The sequence below is a fragment of the Gossypium hirsutum genome, chromosome A11, assembly GCF_007990345.1.
Source record: "Gossypium hirsutum isolate 1008001.06 chromosome A11, Gossypium_hirsutum_v2.1, whole genome shotgun sequence".
NCBI lineage: Eukaryota > Viridiplantae > Streptophyta > Magnoliopsida > Malvales > Malvaceae > Gossypium > Gossypium hirsutum.
In genome coordinates this window covers 32,188,089-32,207,400 of record NC_053434.1, presented here as the reverse complement: position 1 = coordinate 32,207,400, position 19,312 = coordinate 32,188,089, and the positions used below count along the sequence as shown (strand labels likewise).

At 31.2% G+C, this 19,312-nt stretch overlaps 2 protein-coding genes and 1 non-coding gene across 3 annotated transcripts; 1 reads left to right on the top strand and 2 right to left on the bottom strand.

Annotated features, from left to right (window-relative positions):
* Positions 1-9,452: 9,452 nt before the first annotated feature.
* On the bottom strand, positions 9,453-10,357 carry LOC107897879 (protein RALF-like 34). Its single transcript, XM_016823464.2, has one exon. The coding sequence runs from the start codon at positions 10,238-10,240 to the stop codon at positions 9,836-9,838; it is 405 nt and encodes a 134-aa protein (XP_016678953.1). The 5' UTR covers positions 10,241-10,357; the 3' UTR covers positions 9,453-9,835.
* A 100-nt stretch (positions 10,358-10,457) lies between these two features.
* Positions 10,458-10,530, bottom strand: TRNAR-UCU (transfer RNA arginine (anticodon UCU)). Its single transcript has one exon. It is a non-coding gene; the product is annotated as a tRNA-Arg (tRNA).
* Positions 10,531-17,678: 7,148 nt separating this feature from the next.
* Positions 17,679-18,758, top strand: LOC107905548 (transcription factor HEC2). The gene has a single exon (XM_016832220.1). It carries the CDS (start codon positions 17,838-17,840, stop codon positions 18,639-18,641), a length of 804 nt encoding a protein of 267 aa, XP_016687709.1. The 5' UTR covers positions 17,679-17,837; the 3' UTR covers positions 18,642-18,758.
* Positions 18,759-19,312: the final 554 nt, after the last annotated feature.

Here is a 19,312-nt window from a genome sequence, read left to right as displayed (position 1 = left end):
ATTATGAGCTTACTAGAACTATTTGGTATTTATAATGTTAATTCTTACCTTCCGGGATTCTTAATCCTCTTAGACGTGAAAGTGCATCACTTAAAACACGAGAATCATGTGCACTACCTTCCCAACCAGCTAGAACATAGGAAAATTTTAAATCAAATGTAATGGCAGCCAATAAATTTTATGTCATCCCCCCTTTACGACTACGAAATCTTCCTTGAATGCTAAGTGAAACGGATGCACGAACATGAGTTCCATCTAATGCTCCAATACAATCTTTAAAATAAAGATAAAACCTTGAATTCTTTCTGATTTCACTAGGAGTTGACATCAGGTAATCTAATAACTAGTTTATACAATTTCAAAATAGCTTTCAATACAACCCTAAAGTAACGGTAAATTGTCTCAATTGATCTATAATATCTAGATCCAATCACTCGAAACCTTACATTATGATCAATTATATGTAAAAATATTACTACTTGCTCCCTAATATTCACCGATTTAGTTTATTGTAACAAATTATTTCTACTAAGAATATCACACAAATTAAAAAAGGCAATCGGTTTCATCCTTATCACATCAATACAATGTTGGTCACCGCTATATAAAATACTATTAATATAATTTTCTCTTTCATAATCTCGATTCACACGAGGGTGAGAAGCAATTTCCTTCCTAGTTTTTAATTTTTTTAATCCAAAGAGCCCCAAAAGCTAAAACTGAAGCCACGACTATGACAATTGCATTTTAATCTTGATTACGATCCATCTACACAAAATAATGCCACACAAATATTTGATCACTACAAAAAAGATGCAAGCTTTTCATAAGATCACATATATGACTAAAGTTACCATGACTAAAGTGCATACATACATATATGAAAGTTTTTCAAGCAATGATAAGATAATAATTGCTAAAAATCTTCATTGTTTTTGTACAGAGACAACCAGACAAGTCATGTCAAATTAATAATGGGACAAAATTCTTTTACAGTTTCTCAAGCAATGATAAGATAATTAAATTGCTAAAGACAAGTCATGCTAAAGACAAGATTACCTACTTAACAAAAGGAGCTACTAGTGAATTGAGATATGCATATCAAGAAGGTTACCAATGTAATAGGTAGATTCAACAAAAACTATATTAATTGACTATATTAATTGAGTTTTGATTAAAAATAGACAATAATAGGTTGACTAGTCATTGGTCTAATACACTAGTAGCTCATGAAGATATCTGATTTTCTTGGCACACATAATGAATTGGTAATTGGTGGTTTCAAAGATATAAACTTGGATTTTTGTTTTATTTGAGCTTGCCACATACACTCCTAAGTTGAATATATCTTTTATCTTGGTTTTACGATCCACAAAAAATCTAATTCAAAGAACTTACAGAGAATTCCCATAACAGGGTTTGGATGTTACCATTTAGACTAGATTCTTTTTCTATCTTAGATTTTTTTATCATCCTAAATCCTTATAGGGACAAATACAACTATTCGGTTCCATTGTAATAGGCACAGAAACCTTCTACAGTCACCAAGCAATCTCATTTAGGAAAAGTAAAAGGGAATGGAGTTCAATTTACAATTGTTTACTGAAAGTGTGATAAATTCTACAAATCAGTTTGAACATACGGCCACAAAAATTATAGATACAATCATGTAACCAAGCTATTCAAATTGTCTCTGGTAACCATATCAAATTGGACACCTGAGCACATGACTTCTTTGGACAGTTACTTTATATATTTTATATCACTTTCTCCATTCCCTTAGTTAATTGGAGTTTAATGGTTGGATGTAATATCTGTGTTCTAAAACATGTTGCATAACCTTCATATTTATCATCCTTAAAAAAAACCATATAGCTATAATGCCGTAGTAGAGAAAGTAAGGTTTCATTACCAGACTGGTGGTACATTGGGGTTTCCTTTCTAGAAAATGTTACCTCTGGAACTAATGCTATTTGGTGCATTATTTAATATTTTAAATACTAATGAAAAAGGAAGATAAAGCTAACAGAAAACAAATTAGGGACTTTGACATTTTCATCCATAGTTGCATGTAACTAATTCAAAGCCCAATCACAAAAAAAAGGCAAAAGTAGATAAAGGAACCAAAGCATGAAACGAGAAAAGCTAACAATCTCTACTTGGATCTAAATTCAGACGCAATCATCTTTTGAAGTAGCACAGACTAAAATAAAACTCGCAAATTTCAATCATGGCAATCAAAACAACTGCAATTAAGAGAAAATTTAAATAAATACAACGCAGCTGTTTCAATAAAAAAGAAAACTCATTCTAATTAAAAAGAATCAAGTGTACTTGATAGGATTTTCAGCTGCTACCTCACTCCCAGTTCCCCCATTAGAATTGATGTACAAAATCGGGGAAAGTTTCACCCTAATCAAGCGAATGACAGTGGGTATTATGACAAGGTAACTATATATTTCTATTGATAGGTCTACAATCTAACTTTTAGGTTTAAGCACTAAATCTTTCTCATTCTTCTAGTTGGAGAAAATAAAGAAAGAAGCAGTTGAAAGATGCAAAATCCAAACAGATTAAACAAATAGATGCAAAATCCAAACAGATTCTTCAACAAAAAAAAAGGAAGAAGAAGATTTGAGTGAGAGAAGCGACAAACATGAAATACAAATTAAGAAGCATAAAAAAGTTACCTAGATGAAGAAGGAGAAGGAAGATTAAGAACGGAAGGAGGAAAAAATTTGGTGAGAGTTTTGGAAGATGGAAAATGTCTTACAGAAATAAAATCGGTAAGACATTTTCCCTAAAACCCATTTCATTTTACCCGTGTTTTAGAAAATGTTTTCCAAATGTAATTTATTTTCAATCAAACAAACACCATAAAACTAGGAAAACATTTTCCTAAAATATTTTCCTGGCAAACAAATGAACCCTAAATTACTTTTTTCCCTAAATTGATATTTTAATTAGTCAAACCATTAAGTATTTTTAAAAAAAAAACTTAACCCACAAATTTGTACCTAAACAATACTCTTTTTCCCAAGTTGGTACCTCAACTTTTTTTTTTTGTCTTAAGTGGTACCTAAACTATTTTTTCGATACCCATTTTACACCAAAATGTTATATTTGTTAAAAAAATTCCAACCAATAATAGATTGACCTGTCATATAACCTTTAAAAAATAATTTCTAATTTTTTTTCTCCTTTACATTATTTCTCTTTCTTTATTTTTTTTCTAATTTTCTTTCTTATTCTTTTATAATGTTTGCCAATGTTACCAATGTTTGAATTTGGCCCACGCAAGGTCGAAATGTTGGCAACTAAATTTGTTTTTAAGCTTCACTGTCTACTTGCTTAACCTAACAGGATTAAAAAAGTTTCTTCATTGATCAAAGGTAGTGTTTTCAAAACCAAATTAGAGCGATTAGTTGGATCAAAAATCAGTCAAAAGATAGGAGTTGAACCGGTTGACTCACGAGCCAATACAAATCAGTTCAACCGAGCTAAAAAAACTGGTTGAGCCCACTAAACTAATTACCTCTATTTTTTAATTTTTATGATTTTTTAAATATATATAAAGAATAAACTTAATTTTTTTTTGCTACATGACAATTTTTAATTGGTTATTTAAAAAAAAAAGAAATTTAATGGTTTGACTAACAATAGAGGTACTTATCTGGGGAAAAATTAGTTTAGATTCCACTTGTAGGGGTGAGCATTCAATCGAATTGAGTCGAATCGAGTGAAAATTTTCGAGTTCACGAGTCCTATTTTATCATTCTAACTCAATTTAAAATTTTTTCGAATCGAATCGAGTCGAGTCAAATCAATTTAAATTAAAAAAATTAAACATGTCAAATAAAAATATTGTTATATAACTAATTACATGTTAGAGAATATAAATTTGGAATCATATATATTTGAATTTTTTTTAAAATAATAAAAAATAAGATACTTGAGTATTATCGATTAGAAGCATTAGTTAGGTCCAAAAATTATGATTTTAGAATTTTTTTAAAATTTTAACTTTTTTATATATTTTTTAGAATTTTAATAATTTTTTAAAAAATATAAATTTTCAATTTTTTATAAATACTTTGAAATTAAAAAATTGTTTTAAATTTTTGAAAATTATTTTGAGTTTTTTTTTGTAATTTTTGTTGAGAGAGACCAATTTGCTTATTTTCAAAATTGATAGGATGCAAAAGGGTATCTATATTAATCTGTTATTCGAATTATTCGAGTTATTTGCGTAGTAGGCCCAATTTGCCCGGACGAAGACTAAAATAAAACTAAAATTAAACAATCCAGTTTTTTTTTTACAAAGCCCAAAATACAAAATAAAAAAAAACCCTAAAATTAACCTAATCCTACAGCCGAATATACAAACCCACAACCTTAACTTTCAGCACAAAAAAAGAGAGGCAGAAACCCTAGCCTAAAAGCTGTCGTCGCTCCTCCCATGCATGCCAGCCTCCTCACACGCATTCTCTGCCATCACCTGCAACACGCAACAGCAAAACACAAGAAGTAAAAGAAACAAATAGTAAAAAAAAAAAGAAACTAAAAGTTGTAATTTTGGCTATAAAAGAGCCACAACAACATCTATGTTTCTTCCTCCTTTTTTACGAACACAAAAAAAGAAATCAAATACGAAAAAGAATCAGTCAAAAAAAGAAAAAAGGTTGCCTTTCTATTGTTGTTTTTATTTTTTTTCTTTTCACCTTATATTTGTTTTCATTTTAAAGAAAATAAACAAAAAAATAAAAGAAGAGAGTCGAATCTTATCTCTTTTTTGCATTTGCGCCGCTGTATGCGGCCGAGGTTTGTTGGTTCCGATGAAAAATGACGTCTTCTGGGCTCGGGTACTCGAAAAGCAAAAAAAAAGGTTTTTTATTTTTTCGACCACCGTAGACGGTAGCATCGTCGCCGACGACCGACGGCCGCCACGGTGGCCACGACCGAAGGATGGCCGAAGTGGGGAGAGGATAAAAGAGTTGAGAAAGTTTTTTTTTTAGAAAGAAGAGTAAAAATGAGTTGTGAAAAAAAAATTGATTTAAATAAAGATGCAAAACGATGCCATTTTGAGCTAGGGACGCAGATGCCAAAACGACTAGAGTCAACCCGTGCGTGACCCGACCCGCTCTAGGGGAATCCGCGTGTTTTCATTTTCTGGGTTATTTATACTCCTGGTCCTTTCGCATTTTTGGGTTGTTTTAGTTTAGTCTTTTTTTTTTATTTTTTCTTTCCTTTTAATTTTGTCACATAGTTCTATTTGTGTTTCGTTTTGGTCCCAAAGTGAACGGCGCTGTTTTGGGAAAGGGAATAACTTCCCCAATGACCCCTCCCTCTTTAAGCGCATTAATTATCAATCCTATTTCGATTTTATCATTAAATTTATTACGATTTTTGCCTCTAATTTTATTCTGATTTCAATATAGTCCTTTGATTAATTTATTTTATTATTTGTTTATTAATTTATCTAATTATTCTTCATTTTTTAGTTAATATTATTTTTATTTTTATATCCATTATTTATCTTTTTTATAACTAAATTTTAATATTTCTTTTACTAATTTATTTTTTATTTCTTTTACTTTTAGAATCATTAAATTTAGTCTTATGCGTGTGTGTTTTATTTACTTATTTATTATTATATTTTTATAATATTATTACTATTATTTTTATCATTATTATTTTTATCATTATTTTTTTAAACTGTTTTACCCAATATTGCTTTATTTTACTTTTTTTTAATTGAACCTCTTTTAGTTTTTATTTGTTTATTTATTTATTATTGCTTTTTATTTAATTGGCTTATTTTATTTTTTATTTATCTTATTTTTATTTTTTCGTTATTATCGTTATTTATATTATCGCATTCATTATTATTTCGTTATACATATTAGTACCGTGATTTATTATTACTTTCTTTTTTATTTTATCAAGCATATTATATTGTTATCACTACAAAAAAAATTAAAAATAGGCAATGTTTCGCATTTGAAAATCCGAAAAGTAGTTCCCTAACTTATGGGGCTTTGACTTTCTCATTAAATTCAAATAACCGAACAACCTTTTTAAAGTGTGAAATTTTAATTAAAATATTTTTGGGAATTAAGAAAAGTCATGTGCCGAACTTACGGAATACGACTTCTTTCTAAAACCGAGATGATTTAAATATCTTTTAAAATAAATAAAATTTTAGTGTTTGTTATTGTTTTTGGAGATTTAAGGCATTATGTCCTAACTTATGACATATAATCCTTTCTTTTCGATTAACTCGAAATAAGCCATTAATTCAGTTAAGTAATGTTTTAATAAAGGATTGTATTTCAAATCTTCTCAAATTTTCAACTTTTGACACTAAGACATTAATTAATCAATTAGGTACCAATTTTAGGCGTTACGAGGGTACTAATCCTTTCCCATACGTAATCGACTCCCGAACCTATTTCCTGAATTTTCGTGGACCAAAACTGTTGTTTTTGTAAATCTAGTCAATTATTAAAAACGATCAATTTACGAGGTGATCCGTTCAGACCTCATAAAAAAAAAAGATTGGTGACGACTCCCATTTTCATTTTAAAATAAAAATTCGGTTTCAAAAAAATAGTTTTGACAATTTGAATTGTGAAATTCAACTCGACTTGCACTCGAAACTTGAACCGAGTTATTTGAGTTGACTTGAATAATTTGAATAACTCAAAATTCGATTTTATTTTATTTTTTTTAGAATTGAATTGAGTTTTGTTCACCCCTATCCACTTGTGACCAAACAAATATTTAGGTGCCAAAATGGGAAAAATGACATAGTTTAGTTACCAATTTATGAATTTAAGTTTTTTTTTTAAAAAAAAACAGACTTAAAAGGTCTGACTATTGAAAGTAACAACTTAGGGAAAAAAAATAGTTTAGGTATTAAGGTAAAAAAAAAAAGAGAGAGAGAGAATATAATTTAAATACGAATTTGTGAAATTATTTTTGAAGAAAAGGAAACTGAAATACTCAAATCTCTTATTATGCTATCATTGTATTGTGATATTAAGAAGGAATTGGGAGGGTTAGAAAACCCTATGAAGCATCTAAAATTTTTGGTTTTCTAAAATTCAAAAATATAAAATTGAATTTTTATTTCGTCATCCAAATTATTTTCTTCAAAGCAGAATTATTATTGCATGCATTTGACTGTATTTTTTAAAGTGTTTTCTTTGGCATATTTTGATACTCACTTTTATATTTTTAGTTCTAAAAACTTTTAAACAACATATAAATACCTTCTATCTTTTTAACAAACCTAGTTTTTTTCTAATAAAGATTTTTATTAGATTATTTAATATATTGTTAGTAGAATTTTTAGATTTAACGAATAAATATTTTTCTTTGATTATTTAATATACTGTTAATGAAATTTTTAAATTTAACAAGTAAAGTTAGGGGTTGACAAGTATACTTACAAGGATATAGTAAAATATCTAAATAAATAAAAAGCACGTGTCAATTTTTTAAAATTAATAATAAAAGAAAAAAAATTACATTACTAATGTACCAAATATTCGTACTTTTAATATTACTTTTATTATTACTAATGTACTTAAAAGTTTAGGAATGTAGTTTTAAAAATTATATTGTATCAACATGCACCAATGTGTAGTATTTGATAATTGTTGTATAAACAAATGAAATCAAATATCAACAATATAATTATTTTTAAAAGTCTGAAAATATTCAAAGTAAAATCCATAACAGCAAATTTTCAGTTAATATAAAATTCCATATAGTTAGTAATTTCATTTAAATAATTACTTTTTTTTACATTAAAAAAAATCATCACATGTGCCAATGAGGCCTTGGTTTATTTGGTAAAGGTGGAGGACTCAAGTCTTGAGTATTCAAATTTAAGACCTATCATGCACAATTATAGTGTAAATTTCTGAATCCTATCTTGTTTAAGAGTTTTAGTCTAGTTAGTTCCAGTTGTTGGTTTTAGTCTAATTTGTAGTAATTCTAAATGTGTTTGTGCTATAATAGTTTGATTTTACTTGGTGATTATTTGGACAATTTGTTTGTAATAGTTTAATACTTTGGGGTTATCCGAACTTGTAATGTACTTGTTGCACTTTAAAAATATTGAGAAATGTATTCCACACCACACCTTTTTTCTCCTTAAAATAAGACACTAGTTTGCTACGTTTGGTAAGATTGTTATTTTATTGCATGTTTTAGTATATAAAATGGAAATAAACCAATTCAATTGGCAATATCCAGTTACGATCATGACTTATTTTTAGAAAAGAGAAGAAATATGTTTTGTTTATTTTGGAGATGTCTTAATTTTTACAATAATTTTTACTCATTATTCTAATTTTAAATCTAAGGTTGTACTAATTATTATTTATTTTATATCTAACTATTACAATACATAGATAATAAATAATTTTTTTCTTCAATTTTGAGGCTAGGGTTAAAATACTTAATAATATTGTTTAAGATATCATTTTTATGAGGCCCAAAACCAATATGTATCCTACTCCTGGAGTGGGCCTTAGTTCATTCTTTTGACTTGATGTCCTTTAGTTGATGGGTTGATGCCGAATAATCTCACAAACAAATGCTATCCCTACCAGTATACCAATGGTGGAGCCTAGTAGAGGCCAGAGGGTCATGGTCCCAAGGTTTAAATTCTTTTACAATTTAGCTCTAGTTCTCCTAAAAATATAAATAAGTCTCCCTAAAGTTTAACATTTTCTACAATTTTCTTCTTTGTACATATACTATACCCCTCTCAAAAATTGATTGTTTAAATATTTAAATCAATTATTATGTAACACATTTAATTAATATTAACATCCTCGCTCCGCAATGGGTTTATCACCCATTTTTTACTATATACTTAATTGGGTTTAAGTGATAAAAACATATTGAAGCAAATACCATTCTCAAGTTTCAACTTCCTTACTTGATTTGATCAATGGAAATTTCCTCACCCTCCTTTCTTTTAGCAAACTTTAAACACCTTTGCCAATTCTCATCCCCTCGAGATCCGTCCAAGCCCCATGCCCATGGATGGCACTTAAATTTGTCTCAGTAAGTTGTTGGAAAGTGGCTGGGACAGCTTCGGCTACTTATTATCTTATTATTATCCTACCACATTGAAGAGTAGACAAGTTTTCATCTATGTCGTTGCTTTCCTTTCTGAGTAATTATTAAATTATTAATAAATTTATATTTTGATTTAAAAGTTATAAAATAATTATTTAATTATTTAAAAGTTGTTAAACTATTAAAAAGATGTTAAGTATTTTTTAAAAGAGACTCTAAAGACAGTAAATCGGTACTCATCAATAAGTAAAAGAATATATCTTAAATCTAAGTTGATCTAAGTATCAATATTAAATATTAAAAAAGAGAAAGAAGATGAAAATTTAAAGAAAAAGTATATAACAGCTATTTTAAATAATAAAAAATTTCAAATTATTTAATAATTAAGGCAGAAAATCTTGGTGACTAGATTACCTTTTCAAGCTGCGGCGTCTGTTGCAGCACGCAACAGCAGGATTCAGGTCTTACAAGCATTTACATGTAGGTTGATGAGATCACATATATGATATAAAATAGCGACTGCCAATGAACACCCCCGCCCTTCCAGACCAAAACTATATATAATAACTACCATAACCATAAAGTAGTTTAACCTTATGACACATGATGCTCTTCAAACACTAAAAGGAGGGCAAAAAGAAGCCCCAGATCCCAAAACACTCAAATCTTCCACATTTCGAAAAATAATGATTAACTAATACAGACCCAGATTCTAAAAAGGGCTAAATTTAAAACCTCATCTCCTGCAGCGAGTGATCCTGGAACATCCCCTGGTATAAGGATGAACAGGGCCACGAGCCTTGAAACAGTTGTGAGTATAATAAGACCTGCCTGCCCTTGGTGGACATGGGATTCTGTTAGCCGAAAGCGCCCCATACGAAATGTAATACCTCATTCTCTTCCACCACAACAAAGATCTACCACTATACCCATTTTCAACTTCATCATCTACCTCCTCATCGCCTTCTTCATTGTCGTGTAAGTCACCCTGAAACGACATTGAAAGTGGCCATTCGAAAGCATCTCTCACCAGCTTCGACCTTGTGTCTTCAACTTGAGCTTCGGTTTTCGAGATCGAGACGGCAATATGAGTGAGGAAAAGGGGCAAAAGAAGCTTGCTGAGAACCGAAGAAGAAGCCATTGTTGGTAAACAGCTAACAAGTTGCAAAGGTGAAGCAGCTTTAAAACTTTTTAAGTCTGGTAATGAAAAAGTAGGTTAATGGGACAAGGGGGTCACGTGGAGCAGAGAGGTGATTTGGTTCTAGCTGTGCGTCATCAATGCACACCATTTAAAGCTCTGCCACCAACTTGGTCGCACCGAAAAGAAAGAGAGAGAACTGGGAAAAAAAGATAATGAACACACCCAGTGGGACTCGAACCCACAATCGCTTGATTAGAAGTCAAGCGCTTCATCCATTAGGCCATGGGTGCTCTTGAATTTCATTTGGAAGTTTTGCTTTATAAATTAATAACTTGTCAATCAAACTTGAGTCTATTGACCAATTAATTCATTTATAAATGTTTGATTTTTATTATTACATAATATGATTCTGTAACATGTTTAATTTCTTTTTTTTAAACGGAACAACCGAATTTTATTATTATTAAAAAAAAAAAAGACAGTTTCCAAATAATAAAGGAAAGCTGTAAAGTACATTAAAAAACTGAAACGTTTTAATGCTAAATAAAAGCAACCCAACCAAAACAAATGACATGAAACCTACTTTCAAACCATCTAAAAAAAAAAGAGAGAAGCCTATATAAATCACTATTGTCCCTTGAAGATGAACAAATTTCAGAGACTTCCTGTAGATAACCGGCGAGCTGCACGACCTAATCTGGCAGATCCATCCACCACTAGTCCTTTTCCACCGCAATAGCAGTGGACAAAGGCACCCCTTGTGTCAGATAAGTCGATACTCCTCTCTTTATGCCCTCTATAGCTAATAGATGTGCTACTCTGTTCCCCTGTTTCGGTGCATATCCGACAAAACAACTTTGATAACTTTCACTGAGCGATATTAAGTTCCTTATGTACGCACTGATTTCATATTTGTCTTCCCTGATTGCATGAAGCTTTTTCACTACAGTAAGCGCGTCCCCCTCAATCTCCACCTCCAAAAATCCCAATGCCAGGTCCATCTGAACCGCCTGAAAATGCGCAAGAGCCCCCGCGGCGAATGCCAAAAATATGTGGTCATTCATTATCATTCTGGAACCCAACACCACACCATTTGAATTTTTAATCACAATTACCGTGCATAACCTCTTGGAATGATTTTGGAAAGCAACATCAAAATTAATCTTCACATAACTCCTGCACATATGTAATGATAAAGTGGGCTGTGTCGAAAGGCGTTTGTCTATCTCCTTTATGAATTACTTTAATCCTAGTTGTCCATATAATCTAAATTGCACAAGCCACTATCCTACACTGGTAAATGGAATTATTCAAGAATATATATGCCAACCATTCCTTGTATTCTAACTCGGATACTGCTTGGGGCCAAATGATATTTAACATCTGCCATATTTCCTTTACAGTGGAGTAATCACGGAAAACATGCTCTAAGTTTTCAACTCCATTAGAGTATCTGAGACAATTAGCTAAACCAACCAATCTTATGTAGTGTAAGTTATTAAAAGCAGGAAGGAAATTCTGGAAAACTCTCCAATTTGTAATCTTTATTTTAGCTGGTAGATTAAGGAGCCAAAGTTTTTTTGTAAAAAAGTGTATAAGTATTTTGGTTGTAATTAGGCATAAATGTGTGAAAACCTTGTAAAAGTAGTTTGTATCCACTTTGCACAGAATACTCACTCGAAGCTTTGCCTCATCATACAAGTTTATCATCATGTGGAACTCATGTAAGGGAATACATATAATTCTTTCTGCTTCATCAGCACGAAAGGTATTATTAATCAAACCCTCTTTCCGAAGTCTTGTATTTGAGTAAATTAGACCAGTAACCAATCGTATGTATGAGTTACTAACATTATTTTGGATCCTCAAATCTGTAGACCCTGGCACCCAAGCATCAGCCTTGACCAAGATTTGAGTCCTTGTTCCAACTCGTCAACACTTAACAGCTTGAAGGTGCCCATTTGTAGCCCAAATACTTTTCCAAGTATGTGAAGGGTGATATCCTAAACTTGCTCATAAGAAATTTGAATTCGGGTAATACTTAGCTTTCAATGTACGAGACAATAAAGAATTCAGATAACAAAGTAGTCGCCACCCTTGCTTAGCAAGTAATGCCAAATTAAATTTTGACAAACACCTAAAACCCATGCTACCATTCTCTTTAAGATCACATAATCGAGTCTATTCACACGAATGAATCCCACGCTTACCATGATGCTTCTGCCACCAAAATTTACTAATTATATGCTCCATCTCCAAACAAAGAGAATCATGAGCAAAAAAATGACATCGAGTAAGTTGGGATAGCCAGCAAAATAGCTTTGATAAAGACTTCCTTACCCCCATTCTCTTGTTACATTTTGACTTATCCATGTTAATCCTTTTAATCAGTTGGTAATTATGTAAGGTTATATTAATTGGTTATCCTTATGACAAGGTTAGTACAATGTTTTCCATTTGAAATTACTAAGAATTTATGCTTTTGCGTATGACCTATTCATACTATCGCAAGACTCTTGAGAGTATGAAATTAGTGTATACATGGCTTGTAGCATGTACTTAGGGTGTCAACATGTATATATACTAGTTTCATAAGCTACTTAGTATTTTGAAATATTGGGAATTGAATTCTTGAGTTGGAGGCTCATTTAGTAAACTTTTAATTTTGAGTTGTATGAAATATTTATCAAGCATACATACACTTAATTAAATTGATTTTAGCCTTTTGTGGAAGTATATGATATTCATTTTGGGAAGACTTGACATGATTTTTTTAATTGTCTTCAATGACCATGGAATTAGAGTAAGTTAGGATGTGATTATGGTTGGTAATATATGCCTTGATTTGATCTTTTGTGGAAATTTTATGTTCGTATTGGTTAAGAGTGATTTGGAGTGTGTTTGAGGTGTTTTCTATGTGAATTTTGGGTCCTCTGCATTATGGGTTTCGTGCCTTTACTTTATGTATTGGAACTTTGCAAGTTAGTGGCAAAAAAATTAATCTCAGGGATCCAGGTTCAGATACACTTATTTAAGTATCGAACCTTAGGGAGTAAATAGCTAAAAAACTATAGTACTTTGGCCCAAGTGCCGATAGTTGGCATCTATGTACCAATACCCTGCCTAAAGGTATTGGAACATGGAGCCTAGGTATTAGTATTGATACTTAGCCCATAGATAGTGCCCCTGCACTGTTTTGGAAATTTTGAACTCGTCAAACCTTGTTTTGGGTCCCAAACACCTCCAATCACCCATTAATTGTTCCTAAATAATTTGGACTTGGTGTTCAAACATTTAAATTGATTTAAATTTATTTTATTTGTACAATTTTATTAAAAACTTTCAAAGTTTTAAATCTTAAATATTTTTAAAATTATCACTTTAATGGTGCTCTAGTGACATCTCCAATCCATATCAATTATCGGAATGAGTCGGAATGAGTAAGGGCTGTTACATTCTTACCCAACAGTATTGATATCTTGTTTTTCCTATAAGTTATTAGTTTTCTCCATTTGTTATTGCTTACATCATGTTTCTTCTTCCTTATTTTTTTCATTCCAAAAACTTTAAAGCTCGTCATTTATCATCATCCTTTTTTCTTTCTTAAAATATAAAAAATAAAAAATTGATAATTATTTGTGATATAATTTCACAAAATCTAAATTGACAAATTTAAAATTTACCTAATTTTTTTATTATATGCATTTAATTCCTAATTAAAGTTATAAATCAATTATAAAGACTTCATTTGTTGTGATTAAATGATTCCATTTAAATAAGGCTGTTCTTAACATTTTTGGGGCTTAGGCAAAACAATAAAATGGAGCTTTTAAGTTCCTTAAAAGTTGGAGAAAAATTTTTTTAAGTTCCCTAAAAATTAATAAAAAAATTTTGAGCCCTTGAAAGTTAAAAGTTTTTTTGGAGGGCCTTTAAAAATTGGTAAATTTTTTATTTGACTTTTAAAAGTGAAATTATTTTACGCCCTGGGCGACCACACCTCTAAATGACCCCTAAGGCCGGGGTTGCATTTAAATTATAAAAATGTATTCTATTTCTCTTCTTTTCTTTCTTTTCACAACCCTAGCTACTATTGTAAGTCACTACTATCCATGGCCTTATCTAGTTATTCCGAACACCAGATCGAAGCCCTTTCTCATCCTTTTCTCATCTTATAGCTAGGATCTCTATAAAACGACATGAAAACTTCAGATCTTCAATTGAAAACCCAAATTAAACTTCTCCGATCTACCTTATTCGATGGTTCAACCTATGATTTCAATATGTTTATCTTCTCGCATGTAGTTACCTTGGTGTTGTTGGAGTTGAAGTTAGATTCTAGCAAAACAAAGGTGATGTTTGAGTCGCAAACAAACTTCACTCCAATGTGTTTAGATGGATGACAAAAGGAGGCGGTAGGGTTTGAAGGGCTTTTAGATTTTTTATAGAAAAGAATATTTCTATGAATATGTTAAAGTGTATAAATCTCATTGTAAAATAAAATAAAATAAACATTGTAGCGTTTTTGTACATTAAATATAATATAGTTTATAGATGCATGTATAAAATTATACATGAATGTATTCATTAGTTTACTTTTTTTTTTGAAAAAATATCATTATAATTTAATTATTGAAGATATAATAGTTAATTTAAAAAAAAGATGTTAAATTTTTCATAGAAAAATTAATTTATATATTTTATTTATCCTTAAAAAATATAGTTTAATGTTTAAAATTCAGAAATAAAATAAAATATAAAAAAATATCCTAAGGATTAATAATATTAAATTTAATATTTGTCATAAGTTTAAAATATTCATATAGTCCTTGTACTTTTCAAAAATTAGGAATTTAGTCCCTGTACTTGTATTTCCAGAAATTTACTCCATCTACTTTTAGATTTCAAAATTTAAATCCAATTATTAATACTATTAATTACTTTTTGTAAAATTTAGGTTGATTACAACATCTTTTTTTTAATTACATGGCTACCAATTACCAAGTGAGTAGTTTTTTTTTTATTTTCAAATGTCACAAAAAAAAAATTAACAGTGTTAACAGTTAGATCTGAGTTTTGAAATCTGAAAAGTAGAGAGACTAAATTCTTAATTTTCGAAAAATGCAAGGAGTACTACAAACACATTTTAACCTTATCATAAATATAAATATTATTTAATTATCATAAAGATACTTTTTTATCTTAATATTTAAATTTCTTATCATAAAAAAATCATTATAATTTTATTTTAATTATTTGATTATTAAATTTAAAAATTATCATCAAGTATGTATTATTTATTTTAAATTTAAGATAACTAGATATATAAATTTTTTCATTTTTAAAATTAAAAAAAAGGTAGTATAATATTATTTTAAATAATAGTATTTCAATTTCTTCATTTTGATTACTTTCTTTTTTTTTCTCTAGTCTTTTAAAATATTTGAAATATTAACTTAAAAATAAATTATATTTTGATTAATAAATACAATTATATGTATAATGTTAGATGTTTGAAAAACTCATACAAATGAACAGTATATACATCAAAGCAATATGTCTCGAGTCTTCTTCATTAATATATATCAGCTCATCAACACCTTAAGAATCACGTAACAGATCATGACAACCGGTGCGATAAGCTCAATCATTTCATTGAGCATGCATGACTATCTTATCTCTTCTTGTGGTCCTTCCGATTTTTATATATATATATATTATCATTTTATCTTTAGATTCCTTTTCGCTATGCACAGAATAGCTAAGCTAGTAATAAAGAAATCCTCAAGAACTTGCCATTTTAGTCCAGTTTCAATTGGATAACAATTAGCACAGACTGGACCCAAAAATGGTTATCCGAGTTACTTGGATGTGTGATATTAAATCTTGACCTAATGTTTTCAGTAAATTAAGTTGGACCGCCAGGCCCTGAGTTGGCTCTTTGGCAGAGATGAATCAATACTGCATTTATGAATGGGTTACTACTGTTTTATAGTGCTTGTAGGAGCCTGGAAATTTGGAGGTACCGACCCCCCCTTCCTACTTCGACTCCAAATTTAATGGGAACCTAAAAAGTTCCCCTTGTGTTGCCTTTGTTTCTGTATGAGTGCATTAAAAAGATGGAAGGTTCTCTTTCTTGAATGATCGATGCATGTAGTGTTAATGCCAATCCACCAAGGTCAAAGCTTTACAATCTGATAAAATTTGAATTTCTATTGCGGCTTTTGTTTTGTTCGTTTCAGAAAGCTGTGTAAAAAAGAGACATCTTTTGGCGAACATCGAAAAATATCAGTGAAATGAAACCAAAAAAAAAACCTGTAGGCTCAGGAAAATGGGACCACTTTCTGAAAATTGTGATTATCTGCTCTGTACTTTTTTTTGAATAACAAGTTGTAATCAAAATACTGTTTTTCTACTAGAAATCAATTTTTTTTTTAATTATCTTTTCAACTCGGTCCCTGGGTAATTTTCTGATATGGTTCCACGAATGTTGAATAAAGTTAGAGGAAAAATGTTGGGTCTGAGAGCCCCCCACATGTGCATTTCACTACTTGTCATGCTTCTCATTTTAAACTACATTAATCTTGACACATTATATTTATACATGCAAATTTCAGAGTAGAGTTAAGTATGAAGCAAACCATGTTTTCACGTCACTTAAAATTTTCTTCACATATGGTGTCCTTCGTGTGACATTTTATTTCCCCTGAATGGATGAAAACTGAAAAGGGCAGGCTGAGGAATGCCAAGCAGTAGCAGTTAGCAACAAAAGAAAATAAATTTCACCCGAAAGGAGAATTTGCGTACTTGCAGTGGAGGTCTGCATCACCGTCACCTTCTAATCCACCTTAAAAAGCGTGCCAAACAGACCCAAACTGTATCTACTGCCACTGCTAATATAATATTATATAAATTGAGATATTGACCTCTCAACCCCACTTCACAGTTACCGGAATCTTTATCCGGTGCCGGAGTCGGGCAACTTCTGAGAAATGTCATGTGACTGTGGGGTTTCATGGTCTTCTTTGGACAAAGTAAAAATAAATAAATAAAGGCAAAAAAGCATGCAAAGCAAGCTCTTTCTTTCGGTACTCAAAGGGTCAGTGTGTAGAAATAAAGTGGTTCATGCATCTTATTTGAGAAAATTCCTTCAATCCAAGCCATTGAATTTGTGGGCCAAAACGCGTGGCTATTCTGATGTTTTACACGTGTTATTAGCTTTGATCCTTTAAGGTTCACTATATAGATCGGATGGTTGATAGGGTCAGCGATTGGAGTTAGTCCCACATAATGGGCGGTCACTATCTAACATCAAATAATCAAATCATAAATGAGGTTTGGCCGAGAGTGGAGTTTCCTATATCATCTTTGCATGAAATTTTACTCTTTTTTTTTAAGAAAAAATGGTCACGAGTTGCTATATAAAGGCCTTTCCACTTCCTTGTTGGACATTGGTGGGTGCTTTTTTATTACACTTTTTAATCTCATCTCCTTATCTCTCTGCACATATCTCCGATTAAAAACCCTAATTCTATAAAAAGCCATTATATATCTTCAGCTCCTTCCCATCCCTCTGCCATTCCGTCTTTCAGTAGATTCAATGGATGTTGACATGGTGAAATCCTCAACAGAAGATGATCACATGGATGTGATGACAATGATGATGCAAATGGAAGAAAAGCTTCCCGATTTCTGTGAGCCTGCTTTCCATACTTCTCCCACGTTATTGCCACCTGAAACCCACTTCTCCAATGGGACTTCAAGCACCACCATCCTTCCCACACTACCCGTTTACCCCAACCCCAATGTTTCTTCCATTAATACATTCATGACCTTGCCTTTTGGCAATGGCAGCAACCCAGTTCAAGAACCCATGACTCCACCTCTTCAACCCCATAATATATGCAGTAGCAACCGCAAGTTCAAATATCCAACTCCTTTCAACAATGCAAATTCATACCCTTCTTCAGTAGATAAGAAGAACTCTATGGCAGCAATGAGGGAGATGATATTCCGTATAGCAGCAATGCAACCTATCCATATAGACCCAGAATCCATCAAGCCTCCAAAAAGAAGAAACGTTAAGATCTCAAAGGATCCTCAGAGCGTGGCCGCCAGGCATAGAAGAGAACGGATAAGCGAGAGGATAAGGATTCTGCAGAGGCTTGTTCCAGGAGGCACCAAAATGGATACAGCTTCAATGTTGGACGAGGCGATTCATTATGTCAAATTTTTGAAGAAACAAGTGCAGTCTTTGGAACAAGCTGCCGTTAACAGGCCGATGGAAGTTGGGATTCCAAGTGCACCAGTGGCTAACATGGGGTACTCTAATTCCCTGGTTAAAGCTTGCCAGCCATCTCATCACCATCATCAAGCTGTGGGCAATATGCAGATGCTTAGATAAAAGATAGAGTTCAGAGTTTTATTGGTTCCTGTAATGGGTAGCCATGATTATGTCTTTGGTTTACTTGTAAAGTGTGAAATTTACTTGTTACTATTAATGCCACAGAGAAGTTCAACTTATGCGTTCATTATCAGATTAAACTTCTGAATATATTCTTTATATCTCTATTGCAGCCACCCCATTCAACCCCGAGAAAAATATCATTTCAATTCATTTCAAACTTAATTTTATCTGCAAAATGATGAAATAAGTCTAAGAATCATTAACTAGGAATTTGATTAGCAAATTGAAAGAAACTATTGTCATCCTTTGACAGTTTCCCAGGGATCGGAAACTCTAACATTAATATAAGGTAATATCGGTGATTGGGGAGAATATATTAGCATTTTAACTTTCAAACTCAATGTTTCTCCATCCATGCATGGATTTTCCTTTCCTTTTTTAGCGATACCTGGCTTTCAATGGCATATGTCTAACCATCATATTCTGAACTTTACGTGATATTTGCATCCATTTCAGTTTTTATTTTCTTGGAGTTCAACATTTTAGGTTCAATTTATTTTTGGAAAATATCTTCTTCCAGCTGAAATGCAGATAACCAGTATATCATATTGTTTCTACATGCTATATCATGTATGAATAATAAAATAAAATCTCCAGTGAATAAAAAT

Excerpts from the sequence above, each read along its gene's own strand:
- LOC107897879 (XM_016823464.2), bottom strand. The coding sequence starts at position 10,240 with ATGGCTTCTTCTTCGGTTCTCAGCAAGCTTCTTTTGCCCCTTTTCCTC.
- LOC107905548 (XM_016832220.1), top strand. The coding sequence starts at position 17,838 with ATGGATGTTGACATGGTGAAATCCTCAACAGAAGATGATCACATGGAT.